This window comes from Limulus polyphemus, unplaced genomic scaffold, assembly GCF_000517525.1.
Source record: "Limulus polyphemus unplaced genomic scaffold, Limulus_polyphemus-2.1.2 Scaffold525, whole genome shotgun sequence".
NCBI classification, from domain to species: Eukaryota; Metazoa; Arthropoda; class Merostomata; order Xiphosura; family Limulidae; genus Limulus; species Limulus polyphemus.
This window is the reverse complement of record NW_013666135.1, coordinates 253300-273377: the sequence shown is the minus strand read 5'-3', so window position 1 is coordinate 273377 and position 20078 is coordinate 253300. Positions and strand designations below refer to the sequence as shown.

Genomic DNA, 20078 nt, shown 5'->3' with positions numbered 1-20078 from the left:
AAATTAGGGACGGCTAGCGCAGATAGCCCTCGTGTAGCTTTGCGCGAAATTAAAAACAAACAAACAAACGATTAAATGGTCCACATGCGTGGGTACATTGAAGTTTGGAATTTTGTTACCAGGATTTACCTGGCAGTGAAAGTGTTAAGGATGTTTTTTTGTGGAAATATACGCGTCAAAATATAAAAAATCGATCATATTCATTTTGGATTGCTAATTTTCAAAATATTAACGTGTTGTGTTAATGGTATATCTGAAGTAATGTTCAGTTTAATTTGAAAATAAATTTCAAATTCTAGTTATGCATAAGTAAGATACTAAAATGTTTAAAAACGAGCATACAACATTGAGTATTTGCACAATAAATAAGTTTTATTAGAAACAAGACACAGTCATAAAAAATGCTATTTGTTTCGGTGGCGATCTACGCCAGTGTCTTCATCAGGAGTCAAATGATGATGATAATGACGTAGAATACCACCGAAATAGGTAGTCTTTTTTGGGGCTATGCCCTGTTTTTAATAAAGCTTATTTATTATGCAACTACTTAATGTGGTATGTTCGTTTTTAATATGTTTTGTTATTTTTGGTTACTTATAAATTTACGAATAAAATGTAAGAAAAATCTAAAATGTTATTTAGCCTGTAACAGATATGCGTGCTGAAGCCTGAAAATATTTAAACGATTTCAACCCAAAATTTTAAGTCATTCGATTATCGGAAAAGTATAAAGTTTCAGTTTAGAAATGGAAATTTTGGACTGTTCCATCAAAATCTAAGTCATTAATCAAAATTTGCAAAAACGTTAGAAGCAGAGCGAAGAACCGTAGATTTTACACTTTGATTTATATTTTGTCTTAAAACATAAGTCAATTTATTACTTTCGTAACCTACAAAAAACATTTTAAAAGTAAAACAATAAAGACGAAGAGAATTTTATAAAACTGTATTCACTTCAGATCAACAAATTCTGCTAAAGCTTCGCCAGCTAAAATATAACGATTACCACAGTCAAAGATATGAATACAGGAAAAATGTTCCTTACATTATTACTTCGTAACATTAAAACTTTTATTTTGTTAAAAAGACATTCAGGTAGATTAACCAGTGTTTTTACGTCAGTGATACGAAGCTGAGCAATTGTCCAATCAGGAATTGAGTGTAGCTGGCTGTATCAGAAATACTACTCGGAAGCCTTGGCTTTTCATATAAATATCACAATTGGATAAGAAGTATTAACTATTATATGGTATTCATTACTACTTTAAACTTTATTTGGTTAGAGTATAGTCATTGGAAAGCTCTACATATTTTACGAAAAAGAAAAAAAAAGGAAAGAAAATTAAGTTGCCTGTGGTATTGATTTTTTAAAATCGATGTTAGAAATGTTTTAATGATCCCCATTATGTATAGAACTTACTTAATGAAACCTTCCATATTTACTTCAGTATGTTTGATTTTCATCTTGCTTGCTACGCTCACCGTGCGTGCGGATGAATCAAAATTTCACCCTGCGACCGGTTCCCTAGATCGCCATGAGACAGTCACTGGAAATTCGGAACAACATTTGACTACGAGCCGTTCCGATGTTCCGAAAGTCGGCTCTGCTGGTGTCCCTTCGCTTCTTGGCGAGCCCAGCGAACACTTAAACAAGAATCACAAATCTCATCGTTACCATGTAGCCACAGTTGATTTTTCCAAAGTCTCAACTCCTTACATCATCAGCCTGTGGATCTTCGTCGCTGGGTTAGCAAAAATTGGTGAGTTTTAGTGATTTAGAAAAGATATATACATTTCAATCATGTACTTCGAGCAAATTAAGATATCCAGAAATCCCCGACGTGTTAAAGTTTCTGTTTCGTTGCTCTACACTATATTTCTAATCCTAAACACTGAACTCGCAATTAAGTTAGTTCAGTAAAAGCAAGAACAGTATTGTTGTTTTCTTTGTTTGCTTCATCACTTTTCTTAATGTTTCAGAGCTCTCATTTTGTTCACATATTAAAAACAGAAAAAGTTTTGTTTCGCAACAATATAGCGCTATTGTTCAGTTTTAGTTTCGTGTTTATGCGAAATATGAAAAAAACAAAACAGTTACTGCATTAGCAGTCCATAATTTTGAAGTGGTAGAGTAGAGGGAAGGCAGCTAGTGAACACCGCCAACTCTTGGGCTACTCTTTTACTAACGAGTGGGATTGACTGTCACATTACAACGTCCTCGCGGCTGAAAGGGCGAGAAAGTTTGGTGGAATGAGGATTCGAACCCGGGACCCGCAGAGAGAGACGGCTAGCGCAGATAGCCCTCGTGTAGCTTTGCGCGAAATTCAAAAACAAACAAACAAAAAAAAGTCCTGTTAATTTTGATTTTCTAAATTCAACAAAACTCACACCCATGACAAAATAAATAGAAAAGGAGATAATGAATTTCAAAGAAACCACTGGTGTTACAAGGGACACAACAACAACTAACCACTGGTGTTACAAGGGACACCAAAACAACAACAACAACTCTAAAGTGTGAGTATATTTAGAATTTAAGTTTGGCTGAGCCTACTAAGAAACCTGCTGCAATTATGACACCCGAGAAACGGTATCGGTTATGTAGGAATGCAAATAATTAAGTATATAGATAAAATTATAGAAATTATACTTTAATACTGTCAGTTTTTTTTTGTCAAATAAAATAGTACTTTAGTATTAGAGCTTTTTGAGCTCCAGAGCAAGTACTAGTCACAAATTAGTTTGTTTCTTCTTTTAACGTTTCTACAAGCTTGAACATTTGTACACTGTCGTAACTTGTTGTAGGCCTATGTACCAAATGACGTTCAAATCTATCTGACAATACTAGAACTAACATAAAATTAATTTACTTGTGCAAAGTAATTCAATAAGCTCGATAGCTAACACAGATTCAAATACTTCACTATACTAGAAAACTTTACGCCACAATAAATTTTCCAGGCCTTCTAGGCCTATTTTAATGTCGTATGCCGTCTAGCTAACATCCAGATTACAAATAAAATATAGCTTATAACAATATACTGGAATTAGACTGGGAGTCTATGACAAACGGATTTTAGCATATGAAAAGTTTGTTATTATCATGTATACCAGCGATAGAAAAGAATATTCACGATCTACGGTATTGATACAAGAATGAGCGCCTATCATGTTCGATAACTGCGATAGGCACTGCACAGACAATGTAGATTTGTGCTTATCAATAAAAAAGCACTACATAAACTTTTGTTTTATTATTTTTTTTATCTGCTGAGGTGTGTTTATTCGAGAAATCGCCAGCAGTCTGAAAAAGGATAAGAAATAATTTTATGAATAAAGTTTGTATATAGAAAACAAACAAAAAATCTTATTTCTGACAACAGCAATGTTGGGAAAATATCATCAACATAAATCACCAGAAAAATTAACAAAGGCGTCAGATATCAGGCTAATGTGGTTATAATGGATGGAAATCAGCTGTGTGCGGTATTGGAAGTTGGACGCTGAATATGCAAAATTATTAATGACACCCAAGTTCAGAAACATCATATATATATATATATATATATCATATACTAACCCTAACAGTATATTTGCTATGAACCGTCGTTTTTAGCTGCCTCTGTCCATATGCGATCTGGCCACTTATTCACGCGCTCATATAGCGATTCGCTCAGTATAGTAAACCGGTACATATAAATACGATCTGATAACGTACGAGTTTCGTGTTTATATAAGTCTTATTTCTGTTTTATTCTCGGATACCTGCTTGATCAATGAAGGCGTCATTTCCTCTTAAAGTTTAGTTGCTTTTTTATCATTGTATTCGTGGCTCGTACTCATTTACAAGTTATGATTTTATTTCTTTCCACAGAAAAACAAAATACTCTTTCTTAGAAAATTGCAGTACTGTGGGTTCTGAATTTATTGTTAGCCTTTTTCTCTTTTCTTTACAGAAACAAGCTATAAGGATAAACTCACGGTTAAAACTTCAGAACTAATTATTTAATTATAACAGCAAAATATATAAAAATATCAGAGGTAGAAACATTTTCTATCCTTAGAATACCCGACAACTCATATCAGAATAAAATTATAATCCTGTGTCTTTACCTCATTTTGGACCAGGCATGATTTAATGGTTAAATTGCCAAACTGTGAATCTGAGTTTTGCCACAAAAAAGTTGCACCACACTTTGGGGCAGTGATTACACTACAATAGTGATTGTGCAATCCCACTATTCGATCAGGCAAAAGTAGTCCAAGAGTAGAGATAGATGCTATTGAATAGCTGCCTTTTCTTTAGTCTATCAATTCAAAATTAGGGACAGTTAGAGCAGATAACCATTATGTAGCTTTGCACGAAGTTCTGAAAGAAACAAATAAAGCCTTTAGATGCATTATCTTTATCGTTTCCCAAAATGTAATTCCCTTTGGCGATAAGTCAAGTTATTATCTACAAACTGAAAGAGACTGGAGGTTCTGTTGGTAGATGACATTGCTAGCCTGAGCTGTTTTGCCAGAAGGTGAGTGCAGGCGTGCCTACTCCGTTGTATCACCGACGTATAGAGCATCTCAGCCTAGTTTTGGCTGAGAGTCCATGGGTGAGAGACTTATGCCTCTGTGAGTGAGGCTAAATATATCTCTCCCTCAATTTTTAATGGTGTAATTAAAAAAGGTCTGGATCATTTTTTGAATATTTCAAACAGTCAAGCCACTACTCTGGCCACTTAACACACTGACTGTGTTCTGGTAAATGCTGATAGACAAGATGCGAATTGAGAGATACGTCTCCAACTACACCTGGGTAATGTCAGTTACAGAATGGAGAGTGGCATTAGTTCTGGCATTGGCATCTTAAAGATGGATGCACTATAGAAATATTTGGTCAGTTTTGCCTGTGTAAAAGGTGAACTGCATTTTTGTGGGAAAGTTATTTGATGCCAGCCAGACCAGGCTCAGGAGCAATTTGTTCCATGAGTATATGTTGTGAAGGGAATTATAGTACCTCCATGTACACAAGTGGTGTTCTGTGGTTTACTTCAGATGAGATCTGTTGTCATGTGAGGTGATGATAGAGACATTGCGTGAAATGCGCTGTTTCTTATCCAGAAAGCAGGCAGCTTTATTCAACAAGCTAAGAATCTTCCATGCACTGGCTGGACAAGAAATCAGAGGTTGAGTACTATTTGTATCATTTTGACTCAGCTGATGAGGGGAAGTTGTTGAGAGTACTTATCTAGCTGCACAAGATGAATCGGATGAGAAAGTGTCTAGAGATGAGGCACAAGATAGCTCTTGTGGTTAGCTGAAACGCTTTCACTGACATCCTCATCGTTATAGCTGAGATTAACTGCCAAATTGGCAGGTAGGAGAGTCATGAATTTAAGATCAATGACTGAAAGGAAGTAGTGTTCCTTTCATTCCATACTAGCTAGAGGTGTTTCACAATGAAATGTATGCACTGCATTGATTATTATAAAGTTAATATAGTTGTTGATCAAAGCACTAAATGGACCAAAAAAACATACGTTCCAAGCTACCAAGCAGATTTTCACTCAAGAATATTTGTAGCTTATTGAAATATAGCTGCTTGAGTATTACACAGTTAAGACAGCTTGTATGACTGAAGATGATCACTTGGAGTTCAAAAACTCACTTAAAGAACACTATAACTGTTACTTTCTCAGATATCAAGTGATATTCTATGGAATTCCATTCGATATTTTTCAGAAATATTTTTACCCTTTCTAGACAGCTACTAGTGGGATTTCTGCAAAGCATACCATACAATACCTGCTAGACATTTCTAACACATTTGAGTGTGTATATAAATCCTCCATGTGCAATGAGGTAGTTGGGTTCTTTCTCAATACAGAATGTGAATCAGATTGTTTTGAACCTCAGTGGAATTGTTCTTGTTTCACTGCATTTGTCTGTGTCTGTTTTTCTGTTCTGACAACTAAAGCGACAACTTGCTTTGTTCAATTTAGTAGCTCATGAATAGTAGTACGTTACAATACCATAACTATTGAGACATAGCTAGTGGAGGTAGCTTATGTTGACTCGTTGGTAATGGTAAGTGAGCCGGGGGCAGTATGTTTAAAGCTACTTCTATATGTGATGATATGTGATATTAAGATATATGTATATGGAACTATGTGTAAGAATAAATTATACCTACGTGCTGTTGCAACGTGTGCGGATATTATATAAAGTTATTCGTGAACATTGTATAACACAAATGTATCAAGTATGCTGAGAAAACAATTGTCAAGTAAAATATTAATGAGTACTCACCTTAGACAAATATTTCCTGAAGTTTCCATTGGCTCCTTCCAGAAGAGTAGAAGTTTTAAAGATATCCTTGTTCACGCAAAAGTGAATTACACCCCACCAAAGAAAGAGGTCGTTGTCTGACCTGCAAGTTCGTAAAAACTACCGATTTTTTTTCCAACAAACATGTCTAAAAACACTTTAAAATTTTTAAAGGAATTACTTGCACAAAACATAACACCATTTATCTCATGCAGTGTAAAAAATGCAATGACCAGTTTGTAGGATAGACCCAAACGACTCTTAGAGTAACCATAAATCTTTTATTAACCCTGAAAAAGCCGTACCTGTTGCCCGTCACTTTAACATACCTTTTTAATGATATGACTCTCCTCAGTACTGAAACCGATTTCAAAAAATAAAGCTGACACAGAGATAAAAGAAGCTTATTGGATTGCTAATCTAAATACTGTCTAACGTTATAGGGAATAAATCTAGATTCTGGAATCAGTGATCTCTGATCATTGGTTAGTTTTCTGCCATACAAATAGTTTTTTACCCCTTATCTTTCTAAATACTTATTATTTATTTATAATCATTTTTTATATTTATCTCTTCAACACTAATATTCTACATTTTAAATCATATCTGCTTAACATTGTCTTTTTTGGTCAGTCTTTATATCTCACCTTTATTTTACTTTATCAGTACTCAGTGTAATTTCTTTTGACCATTTTTTAAAAACAAAACAAACACCTGTAACCTCTTTATGTCTAACATTTTTGTGTCTGGTCATATTGCATTGGAAATGATATAATCTATAACAATACATTTAAAGCTATTCAAAACACTTCTGGAGTGCTATGGTGGCTTGCATGACGTCACTCCAACTTCATTTTATCTCACACTTTGCTTTACTTGGTTATTAACGGTTTGAAGAGATAAGAGTAAAGAATGTGCTCATGTTACGTTTGTGGGAAAACACTGTTTTTCCTGGTATTTTCAATAACAGTATTGGTGATATTTCAGTTGAGTTGAATCAAGATATTCACAAGTGGCGGAAATTATCTGTAGAAAGTGAAATCCACAAACAGTACTTGTGTGTGATACAAAATGTAATCTTGGTGCGCATAATTTTTTTTTATTTGATTATGACTGATTATTTTTCAATCACGCGGGATGAAGTATTTTGTTAGCATGCAATTTTATTGGATATCTTTTGACAGTGTTTTAGTACAAGGTACAGTTGGAATGCATGAGAATGAGAGTACAGACATAGTCACCTATGGCTTGTACTAAACTATTATTTGAAAGGAGTCTTATAGGAGTGTAATGTAGATGATAATGGATTACCATGGTCATAAACTAGAGGCTGATACTTGTGTGGTGGCTATTCAGTTTGTATATGAACTACTGTCTGTAGCCTCACCCCCATTTTTCCTACTAGACCTGGGCTCTGTTCATATGACAACTGGTCAGTAGTGAAGGGAGTGTGGCTGTGTTCCAGGATAGATATGTAAGCTGTTGTCATGAAAATGACAGCAGTGAATAATGCAATTTGATGTTGGTCAAGTGCAAGTTTCAATGAAGCCTGGTAGATTGGGAAGTCCAGAGGTGCAAGGGATAAATTGTCCACAACCAATATGTGAGTACACATAAACCTATAGAAATGACAGCAATAATGTTTACATTACGTATCTAAAAGCAAACTTTAGCCAGAGTTTTGTTGTACGTGGGCAGTTACAACTTTACGCTCACAATTTTATTCAACTTCTGACTTATCAGAATTTAAATTATATTATATTTCATCCCTGATCTTTTATACTTAAGGTCAAGTCTTTAATCCTTCTGGTTATTTGTTCTCAACAAGTTCGTTGTGTACACTTTTATTACTTTCTTGTTTTTTGGACCTGCTATTTTTAAGTTGACATAGAAAGAGAACTTTTCAACAATAACTTCATTGTTCGTGACCTTGGAGACTTTCAGAGCTATCCTGAAGTTCTAAAGACACCAGAGTTTATCTTGACTTTCACTTTAGCCATGGATGAAGATGTGTTGCTTACAAACACATATGATGTGAGTGAACTGACAGTAGCCACTGATGGGCTGGCCAGAGTCTCCTGAGGTGCTCCAACCAGCCAATGACAATAAGGACCATCCCACCTTTAGCATCTGACAAGCCATTGTAGCTCACTCTTACCTTCCATCCAGTTGACAAGGACAACACCTGATCCTCCTACTCCAGCCGTAGTCAAGCCAGAACCAGTAAAGATGACAGGGAGCTGAGGCAGAATTATCAAGTATCCATTTGGAGGTCGCTTAAATAATAAACATCACCCACACTCCATGTGTTTACTCCTCCAATGAGATCATCATATTTCTCAGGGTTAAGAAAATCTTTCAGGAGCTGAAGTCTTTGAGGATACCTTCCAAGTGTTGGGAAGGTCCACTTATATTAACCAGACTAGGAGTTATGTGATACCGTCCCAATAATTTGCAGGTGAAATTCAGGTAACTTCAAACATCAATGTGAGGCTCAATGTCGACTGCTTCTGCTCTACTTGAAAATTTAGAGGTGCCCACTACACCCAACACAGATTAAGTATTGCCAGGAGTAAGAAGCGAAGTTAACATAGATCTGAGCATTTTATAACTGGAAAGAATACCATTTTTGAAGCATGAGGAACCTTTTTCACAGCTGAAGGAGGAAGAGGTGTGTCACTTCCATACTGAGCTGGTTCAGACTCAGAAGACTCTCACGAGAGCCAGAGGAATCATACACAAGTTGACAGTTGCGAGTGGTGAGTTTACTGCTGCATTGGAGGACCTACTGTTGGGGCTTCAGTGAAAGTAAGGAGCTCTAGCGTTTTCTCAGCTATGTAAATATTTTATCCTACTTTCTGTAGACATGTATATATATTTATGAATGGTCGACATTTGATGATTATTAATGTCTGGTGTTGTAACTTATTATTGTAATTTTTAAGTAATGTTCTTCTATTTTTGGTATTAACGTTTAAGGGTTCTTTCTTTGTATGTACGTTTATTTGATTATCATCAATAAGTAAAACACATTACCTTTTGCATCATTTCTTGTATTTTAGTGCTCTATTTTTTATGTATATACATCTGTCTATCTTTAGATATGTCAAAAGACCATATTTATATATATTGTAATATGATCATTTTGTACCTTTTGACATTAGATGTTTCATTCTTTAATCTAATGACAAAAAGTTTATTTTGTATTTTGACTTAACGTTTTTTTCTTTTTATAAAGGGTTCATTTTAATATGTGTTGCTTGTTTTATTGAAAGGTTTAATTGGCATTTATAACTTTGAGTTTGTTAATTGTTTTATGCTTTTTAAAATGTATATTTTATTTTGTGGTTTTGGTTCTGTATAAAGGACCCATTTCATTTTACATTTTTATACGATTTCCGAAGGGGTTTGTTTTATTTGCTATTTTGATTTAGTTGTTAAAGCATTTGTTTTATTTTATGTTTTGTGAATTTGTTTTTAATAATGTAACTTGTCATTTTGCTTAAAGATTATGTTTTATAAAGGTAAGGAAAGACTTATTTAATTGAATAAGTTAGTGATAGCCTGAAAAGCAAAGGAAGAGGAAAGGTGTAGTATGTAGATATACTTTGTTTTCCACCCCCATTATTAAATATAGATTTTTCAAAATGTTCGACCATATGGTGTATGTGGATTTTACGTAGAATATTCTTCAAGGAAGTAGCTTAGTTCCTTTCACTCGTTATTGCTCTGGGTCAATACCTTGGACATGACATACACTTTCTCGTGGGAAATATTTCTATAAAGTTGAACATATTATTTACAAGTGGACAATGGTACTTTACTTTGGCAAGCCAGGTAATATATTGACAATAAAACTTCCATTCTTTCTCAACGGGAGTAACCAACAGTCACTAAAGTAGCACATACGACCTGAGAAGAACAGCATTATTATTTCATGTATATAATGCTGGGTTTCCTCAGTTTTGGACACAGATTTGACACCAGATCTTTTATGAGAGCTTTCTTCAGTAAAGATTCCGTGTTTAATTTCTTCATTTTACAATTTGGCTAAAGTTAGAGAATTCACATTTGTTCCGTGACCCATTTCCTTATCAAATGTCCTGTTATTCTGTGAAACTTATCCAATTACACTAAGGGAAATAAGTGCACCTGTGAGTACTATATAGCTATGCGCATGTAAAATTCGTTTTGTTTTTATCTCAAGTAAGTGACAGGTTGTACAATAAGAGCAGCCATCATAGTATAATATGAAATAGCACTTTATATATGTATGTACAGTACACAAAACAATATGTTCAGTGATATTACACAATATATGTTGCAATAGTACATAAAACATATAACATGAACACACAATATGTGTAGTAGTAGTAGTTCATAAAACATACATGAGTACACAATATGTGTAGTAGTAGTAGTTCATAAAACATACATGAGTACACAATATGTGTAGTAGTAGTTCATAAAACATACATGAGTACACAATATGTGTAGTAGTAGTAGTTCATAAAACATACATGAGTACACAATATGTGTAGTAGTAGTTCATAAAACATACATGAGTACACAATATGTGTAGTAGTAGTTCATAAAACATACATGAGCACACAATATGTGTAGTAGTAGTTCATAAAACATACATGAGCACACAATATGTGTAGTAGTAGTTCATGAAACATACATGAGTACACAATATGTGTAGTAATGGTTCATAAAACATACATGAGTACACAATATGTGTAGTAATGGTTCATAAAACATACATGAGTACTCAATATGTGTAGTAATGGTTCATAAAACATGCAACAGGAACACCCAATCAATATGTGTAGAATCAAGTACATACAACATACAACATGAACACACAATATGTGTAGTCATGGTTCATAAAACATACAACATGAGCACACAATGTGCAAAGCAATGGTAAATAAAACATATACATGAGCACACAATATGTGCAGTGAAAACATTACACAACTATCTTTATCAACGATCAACAGCAAAGCAAACAGAAACGATCATGAATAACATCTAACTTGATCGACTTCACTCATTTTGACTCAACCATCAAGTCAATGAGACGTTACTCTGTTACGAAGCTTGCTCTAGTTAAGATTCAAGCAACAAACAAGCTATGATTCTGGCAGAGTACATTTCTGTGAGCTCCTCCTTTATCATATGCAAGTACATGTGATAAATTCTTCTCATTTTGAGAGATTGTACGACTTCTGCAACTAATCGAGAGAACATATTTTACTCAGAAACCAGAAGTTATACGCAAAAAGAGGCCAAGGCTTTCAGGGCAAGGATTTTATCTGCATTTTGAGACATTAAAAAAACTGTGGCGATCAAGATCGGAACACATTTTCAACAACTCGAATTCTTAATGCATCCAATATTTCTTAAACAGAACTGGATTTGTTCCCCATCTGTGACTATGACTTAAGTTTTAAAGTGTGGATCTAATGTATAGGGGGTGGGGATAAAATTCGGAACCAGCATGGCGTATTAAAATCTGGAACAGGCAAGATAGGCATTACTGCCACACAATTCAAACCCAATGACAACATAATTCATGATAATATATAAATAAACACGTTTACAGCAATAAAGACCATAGACATAACGAGCTAGATTCTCAAAAACACAGAACATACGTGTTTACCTTGAACAATTTATTTAACTGTCGAAACAGGTTCTGATCGTGCAAGTAAATATTTCTGTACGAGTTAACTACCTTCTCTCTCTCTCACACACACACATATTATTAAGCTTCTATAAAACTCAATAGTGTGTAAAAAAAACTACGTGACAATTTGTTGTATTTTTAATTTCTATATAATAGAAACTTTTCCTTTTTCAATTGTCAATGTATTTATTTAAGCTGCGTGTGTGTCCTTATTAATGTAGAGGTATTGTACCAATAAAAATTTTACACATACTTTTATGTCGTCTCAACCAGTAATATGTACCACAGCCGACCTAATGAGTCCTGGTATTAGGCGAAAGGCCTCATCGGCACTGGATATAGGAGATATAGTGTGGCTCACATATTGTTATACATTGGTAATTGCTTTCACTCATAAGTTCTTATAATTACTAGCGTAGTCTTGTCGTATTGATGCTGTGGTTGCTTAATCTGCTCCGGGAACAAACAAACAAACAAAAAACTAGCTTGTTGGATCGCCGCTTCTTCTGAAAGATGATTAAAGTTGACGCAAATAAAAATTGATAATAATAATAATAAATAATAATTGGTATTTAAATAAATAATTAATATTGTGTTAGTAATCCTCACCTTAATTCTGGTTTGCAAATGATAATTACACTTCACGAACATAACTCTAGTTCACACAATTACAGTTGTTGTTCATGCAATTTCATGTAATAAATAGTATCTCAACCATTATTGTGTCTGTTGTATTCTTGTCAGCATAATGAGCCCTGATATTGGAGTAAGGTCTCGTCGGCACTGGCTATAGCAGATATAGTGCCGTGCGTTCTTATTTACTTACACTCATAAGTTCTGATAATTTCTTTCTGAATAAGAATGCTGTGACAATAGGATGAAGCGATAAGGTATTTAACCCGAACTCGAAATATCCATTTGGGGGATTATAACTTGTTACGATAATTTTATAGACTGTTGGGGCTTTTGGGAATTTACTTAATTATTTCAGTGATGTTTATTTAGTGTGATGTTAAAACGTTTTGTAAACTTATTCATCTACAATGTGCAATGAATTAGGATTTTTCATTGTGTGACAATGATATGTTTCTTAGTGTTCCGGGTTTTAGTACAGGAAATCTCTCTAGTGTGAGGTTCTGAGTAAGGAACATCAATGCAGTTTGCTCTTCTTTCAGATATTGTAAAATGCGGGTAAGAAGTTTCTTCATATCTCATGCTTTAAAGTTCTGAAACTGTTGCTTTAACTTCAATTTGGTCCAAAAGATTGAAATGAGGAGCTTATGTCTGACGACACTATCCTCTGTATAAATAGTTTTAGACTTTTCATCCTTTCATTTGTTAGATTATAGAGGACTCTGTGATGTACATGAGCACGTTAAACAATTATTTTGGAAACTAGAATGTATAAAGAACTTTGCCTATATCAGTTGGGCGTTTTTCCTACTTCAATAATGGTAACTACTTCTAATGTTCTGTGGTAAACGTACTGGAGTAAAAAGTGAACAATAATAGCCTTTCTGGCGTGTTTACTGTGCGAAATGATTGGAAGAGTTGCCGTCCAGTTATTGGATAGGAACAGCAAGTGGACCAAGCATGGTTTTGTTTCTTTGTAGTTAAGCGCAAAGCCACACAAGGGACCATCTGTGCCGTGCCCACTACGGGTATCGAAATCCAGTTTTTAGCGTCAAAAGTCTTCTGATTTACCGATAAGCCACTTGGTGCTACCAAGCGTGAACTAATCGACACCGTGTCCAGAGTGAACCTGAGAATTCAAAGTTCGCGACCCACTGCTGCACTTTGATACTTTTCTAAGAATAACGGTGAAATCCCATTAGTTGATACGACAAATGTTGGCGGAGGGAGATACTGTTGACTAGACGTATTCTCGCTAGTCTATCAGCTAAAAAATTAGGGATAGTTATACGCAGAAAATAGTGTATCTTTGCAGGAAATTTTGAAACAATAAATAATGGCAACGAAAAAAGTGACTTCATATAAAATGAAACAACCGGGTCGACAGACATTATAAAAACCAGTGTTAAATCATGAATACTTCAGCTTAGCTACAAAAAACATGAATACTAGTATTATTGGCACCATAAATTTGTATGTTTCGTGCATTCATGAAAAGCTACACAAGGACTGTCTTCGCTAACCATCCATAATTTCGCCTATAGGGAAGGCATTTAGTCAGCAGCACCCACCGCCAATTCTTGGGTTACTCTAATCGAATAGTCAGGCTTGACCGTCACTATTAAAACACTTATAGCACCAAAGTGCGGCGCGCGATTTTACGACAACAAAACGCGAACTATTTGACCTTTAGAGTCACAGTTCGGTACGCTAAACACTTGAACACGCCCTGCTCAGGCAGATAATACTAATGGGGTTATAATGTAGGTGCCGCTTTTCAAAGATATAATTTCAACTGGTACTTAAATTATTATCCAGGTAGTACAAAATGTTCCCATTATTTCCATTGTCAAGTAATGCCTGCAATATATCAACACTTTGATTGTATTGTTTGTTTGTTTTGAATTTCGCGCAAAGCTACACGAGGGCTATATGCGCTAGCCGTCCCTAATTTAGCAGTGTAAGACTAGAGGGAAGGAAGCTAGTCATCACCACCCACCGCCAACTCTTGGGCTACTCTTTAACAACGAATAGTGGGATTGACCGTTACATTATAACGCCCCCACGGCTGAAAGGGCGAGCATGTTTGGTGTGACAGGGATTCGAACCCGCGACCCTCAGATTGCGAGTCGAGTGCCTTAACCACCTGGCCAAGAAAACGTATATTATGATTTCTTTTTATGTGTTATTTCCTGTGAAATGTAGTAACAAAAGAAAACCACAGCAATTTTCACGTTTAAAAAAAAAGGACATAGAAGAATTTACTTTGTGTCATTTTAAATTTTACTAAGACACGACACGGCTTGGAAGTTGGGGCGCTTGACTCGCAATCTGCCTGTTGCGGAATCGAAACCCGTCACTGAACACGCTGTTCCTTTCAGCCGTGGGGGCGTTGTAATGTGATGGCCAATTCCACCATTTGTTGGTAAACAGTTGCCCAGGAGTTGGTGGTAGGCGGTGTTGACCTGCTGCCTACCCTTTAGCCCATCACTTCATAATCAGGTAGGCTAGCGAAGTAACCCTCGTGCAGCTTTGCGCGAGATGTAGGAAAATAAACAAACAAATCAAATTTTGATCAGGTTTCTAGTACTTTTCACGGGACTTTTTAAAAGCATTAATAGAGGGTTCAGACTGGTTTAATTTTTCGCTGAAAATTGGAATTTTGAGAAAGAATTGTTTGTTTGTAGTTAAGCTCAAAGCTACACAATGGGTTATCTGTGCTCTGCCCACGACGGGTATCGAAACCCGGTTTCTAGCAATGTAAGTCCACAGACATACCGCTGTGCCACTGGGGGCTTTTGAGAAAGTATTAGGTTAAAATGATAATACATAAAAATTTTGAATATGAATTTCATTTAGTGACGTAGGCTTCACGGATATGCAACTAGATACCAGTTGATTTCATGGATATACAACTAGATACCAGTTGATTTCAACGTAGGCTTCACGGATATGCAACTGGATACCAGTTGATTTCAACGTAGGCTTCACGGATATGCAACTGGATACCAGTTGATTTCAACGTAGGCTTCACGGATATGCAACTGGATACCAGTTGATTTCAACGTAGGCTTCACGGATATGCAACTGGATACCAGTTGATTTCAACGTAGGCTTCATGGATATACAACTAGATACCAGTTGATTTCAACGTAGGCTTCACGGATATGCAACTGGATACCAGTTGATTTCAACGTAGGCTTCACGGATATACAAAATATAATGTATGGGATACACTTTGGTCCAATACATCACCCTAAATAAACACAATACTAATGCTACATAATGTATCGTTTTATAAAATATATGTAGACTGCCACGTGATATTACCCAAATAAGCAGAATGAGAGCCAGATTTGTAGATAAAAATCTAATCAGGGTCGGACTGGGGGGAGGTACAAATGGGTACAACTGCCCCGGCCCAACGGATCGCAGGAATCCCGACTAAAAAATAATCAAACTGGATGTCTCACTGAAAGACATATGTTTGCGATTGTGTCACTATGATAACAGCGATTTTGACAGTTTCGTATAAACCATCTGTTTTGTAATTTTTCATTAACGTATATGTTAATGAAGCTTGTTTCTTCATAAATATTTGCTCAGACATTTAACAGAACAATTCATTGTCATTACTTTATATTTAGTAAAAAAAAAAAAAATTACCCCCCCCCCCCCATACCGGTGGTGGGTAGAGCACAGATAGCCCTTTGTGTAGCTTTGTGCTTAATAACAAACAACAACAGTATAATTTCTTTAAATTAGTATTTTGTATATTATCTACCATTGTTTGCATTTATGTATTGCTGAAACTGTAGTTATATATAGCATTGAATTGTATTTGACTTCTTTATGAAGTTCAGTTCTGGGGGCCTCCCTAAAAAACTTTCCCCGAGTCCCCGCAAGTCCTCAGTTTGGCCTTGGATATAATGACAACTTTATTGGTTAAGACTTGATATAATCCATGAAAAGATGTTGCTTAAGCAGGTTTTGTTTCAAGGTCTTAAAGCTGAAGAATCTGGACTGACGTGATGTTTATCTGCTACAGTTTTTTTATAGCAAACTTAGTACCTATGACGAAATACCTTAACAGGAAAAAGGTGTAAGCGAGCAGAAACAAGCAATATATTGGTTTTCTTAAATATATTTCGTATCAGTGACTGTAAGAATGAATTTATCATGGTTAAAGTAACCGTGGGCTCTAGGGGGAGCACTTCCCCCTCCCCTCAGTTTAGAAGATCGCTAAAAACAGAGCCACCCCACCTATAAAAAAAAAAGAGGGACTAATGGGGTGCTGAAGCAGTAAAGAGGATAATTGGAAGTTTGAGGAAGAACTACACGATTATACGCGAAAAATGGTCATCACCGGACAAGATTTAAATTGTAGCTAACCGAATATTCATGAGTAACTTAAATCTATAGGCGTGGCGAATCTTTTACCTTGTTACGTAAAACTGTTCAAGGGCATACGACTCTGGCGATCGTCAAACCCGATGCCGAAGTCTTTTGCTCTAATAAACAGGATATACTTAATAAAATGTTGGACTGGATGGCTTATTCTTTAAAATTTTCTAAGAAGAAAAACGCTAGGTTAGGCACTCTCTCCCCAGCTACAAATTTACACCTCAACCATTGATTATTACTAATAATTTATGTTGATAGATGTGTGATGACGTCAGAAACTCTAATCATGTTACGTTTGTGTTATAGAATAATAAAATTTTCAAACTTTTTAAATTTGAAATTATCATGTCATAGTTTCTAAAAACTTCTGTTCTTGTGTGAATGATTTAACATGCCACGAATAACCGTAATAAATGTTCATTGCAGTGGTTGAAGAAGACAGTTTTCATTAATGTACTTTTGTGTGCTCTCTTTATTTCTTCGGGTGTGTATTCAACGGTTAAATAACCATTTAATTTATTTATATGCATATAAAACTTGTGACATGAAAACGGTGAAACACATCTGGTTCAAAAGTAAATGTAAATACCACCAAGTTTATACGCAATGATTAATCATCAACTGGTATAATATTTACATTGTAAATAGATATTAGGCAAACTGGCAGCAACTGGTGTTGCTGTGAATTTTCTTGAAACTAAGAACGAGAAGAAGAAGAAAGAAACGTGTCGTCATCATTGGCTTAACACCTACTAGATACTTCTGGCTCAATACTATTTAATTATTCACTATTACATGGCGCTAGCTCCAAAGAAAGCGGCCCGGCATAGCCAGGTGGTTAGGGCGCTAGACTCGCAATTGGAGGGTCGCGGGTTCGAATTCCCGCCCCATCAAACATGCTCGCCCTTTCAGCCGTGGGGGCGTTATAATGTGACGGTGAATCCCACTATTCGTTGGTAAAAGAGTAGCCCAAGAGTTGGCGGTGGGTGGTGCTGACTAGCTGCCTTCTCTCTAGTCTTACACTGTAAAATTAGGGACGGCTAGCGCAGATAGCCCTCGTGTAGCTTTGCGCGAAATTCAAAACAAACAAGCTCCAAAGACATTTTGTTGTTTTTAGCGAAAAGTTACTCAGTGGACTATCTGAACATTGTCAACCGTGGGGAATCGAACCCCGGATTGTAGTAAAATAAAGGTAATTGTTGAATATTATTGCTGTTTTACTCTAGTAATTATGAAAAAAGAAAGAAACAGTTATTTGAAAGGTAACACATTACAGTTCATACCGCTCGTATTAAGAAGCGGACAGCAATCGGAATATTTAAATCAGCGAATACTTGTAGTAAACAGAAGCCTAGTATCAATGGGGTTTTTGGTGAAATTGGAAGATAAATCTGTAACATGTATACGTAATCATAAGCCTATTATGTTGTTACTCCTTTTTTTTTCACCGACCATCAAAAGTTTTTAAATTGTGCACGAGCGTTGATCTCTGTGTCACAATCACCCCGTTAGGAAATATTATATCGCAAGATTAATAATCAGAAAAAAAATTATAACTACCAATTTTGTTTGTTTTGGATGTTCTTGCTATTTATGTTAGCTGTCCCTAGTTTTGAACAAACTGAATCGAAGGAAGGCAGCTAGTCAATCTCACCCATCGCAACTCTTAGGCTACTCGAATGGAATTGTGCGATTCAACTGTTAATCCTATAACTCACCAATAGCTCCAAAATGCGGAATGCGATTTCGCGCAATATGATGTGAATCATGAACCCTCGTATACATTTTCAGGCACGCTAACAACTGGGCCACATCTGGTCATTACTATTACTTTTAATTTCGTACTTTAATGAAAATGTTTTCTAATATTGTTAGGATTACAATTTATGAGATATTATTGTGTTGATGGGCTTCCAATCAAACACTCACTCCAGTCTCTCTGTTAGTATAGAAGAACAATCATGTTTGTAACTTCGGAGTTTTATGATTAAAACAGTGATATAAACTATGTATATACTTAAACATTTTTAGCACTGTAATCAGAAGAACGTAAAATAGCTTGTTTAGCTTCAGTTGTTGTTAATACTCATAATAATTGGGCCTAGCTTAGCCTAATGGTTAGGGCACTCGATTTGCAGCCTGCGGGTCGCGGTATCGAAAGCCGAACATCCTCGCCTTTTCAGCCGTTGTAGCATTATAATGTGACGGTCAATCTCACTATTTATTAATAAACAGTAGCCCAAGAACTGACGGTGAGTGACGTTGACTAGCTGCCTTTCTTTCAGTCTAGCCCTCACGTAGGCTTGCTCGAAAATTACGAAAACAGCTAAAACTCATAATAAAATACAAGTTTACCAACAGTGCAGTAAATCAATCAATTCTTTTTTAAAAATGGCATGCACAGTCCTCTATAATTATATATCTATAAATGCAATATATAGTAATTTCTAGTAACAATTTCCTCACCACAATGCAGTAGTTAGTTTCATTGAATTTGTTTCAAAGTTATTTTTTTTACAAACACTTTACTTTGCCGTAATTGAAAAATGTCTGTATTTCGGTTTGCGAAGACACATCTGGAATGATGTTCCCTTCTCATTAATGCCAGATCAATACGTGATTGTGGACATGAAAAAAACAAAATAGTTCATAAAACTGTATATATATAAAACTGGTCTCCTTATACACTTTGATAGCTTTATCCTGTTTACGTATAAACGAAACCTTGTTACGTGCTTACAACCTGTGCTCCACATATCTTAATCTACACTCTGAAATTTCGTTCTTACATGACATCCTGAAACGTAACTGCTATCCACAACACTTATTAGAAAACATTACCAACACCTTCCTAACAAAGAAACTCACAAATCCAATTAAGATACCAACTGTACCCAAACTTACCATATACTCGTGTCTTCCCTATACTGGCAAACAAAGCTTAAATTTAAAAAATCAACTTAAACGTATACTTGGTCGTTACTACCCTCAAGTGGATTTCAGATTAGTTTTTAAATCGACATCATGC

At 35.6% G+C, this 20078-nt stretch overlaps 1 protein-coding gene across 1 annotated transcript in view; it reads left to right on the top strand.

The window, feature by feature from the left end:
• The first annotated feature begins 1299 nt into the window (after positions 1-1299).
• The window catches only part of LOC106458872 (sodium/hydrogen exchanger 3-like), a 67565-nt gene continuing 48786 nt past the window's right edge, over positions 1300-20078 (top strand). Inside the window, exon 1 of the mRNA XM_013918428.2 lies at positions 1300-1760. Coding sequence (XP_013773882.1) covers positions 1394-1760 — 367 coding nt within the window. The 5' untranslated portion in view covers positions 1300-1393. The remainder of the gene's footprint in view (positions 1761-20078) is intronic.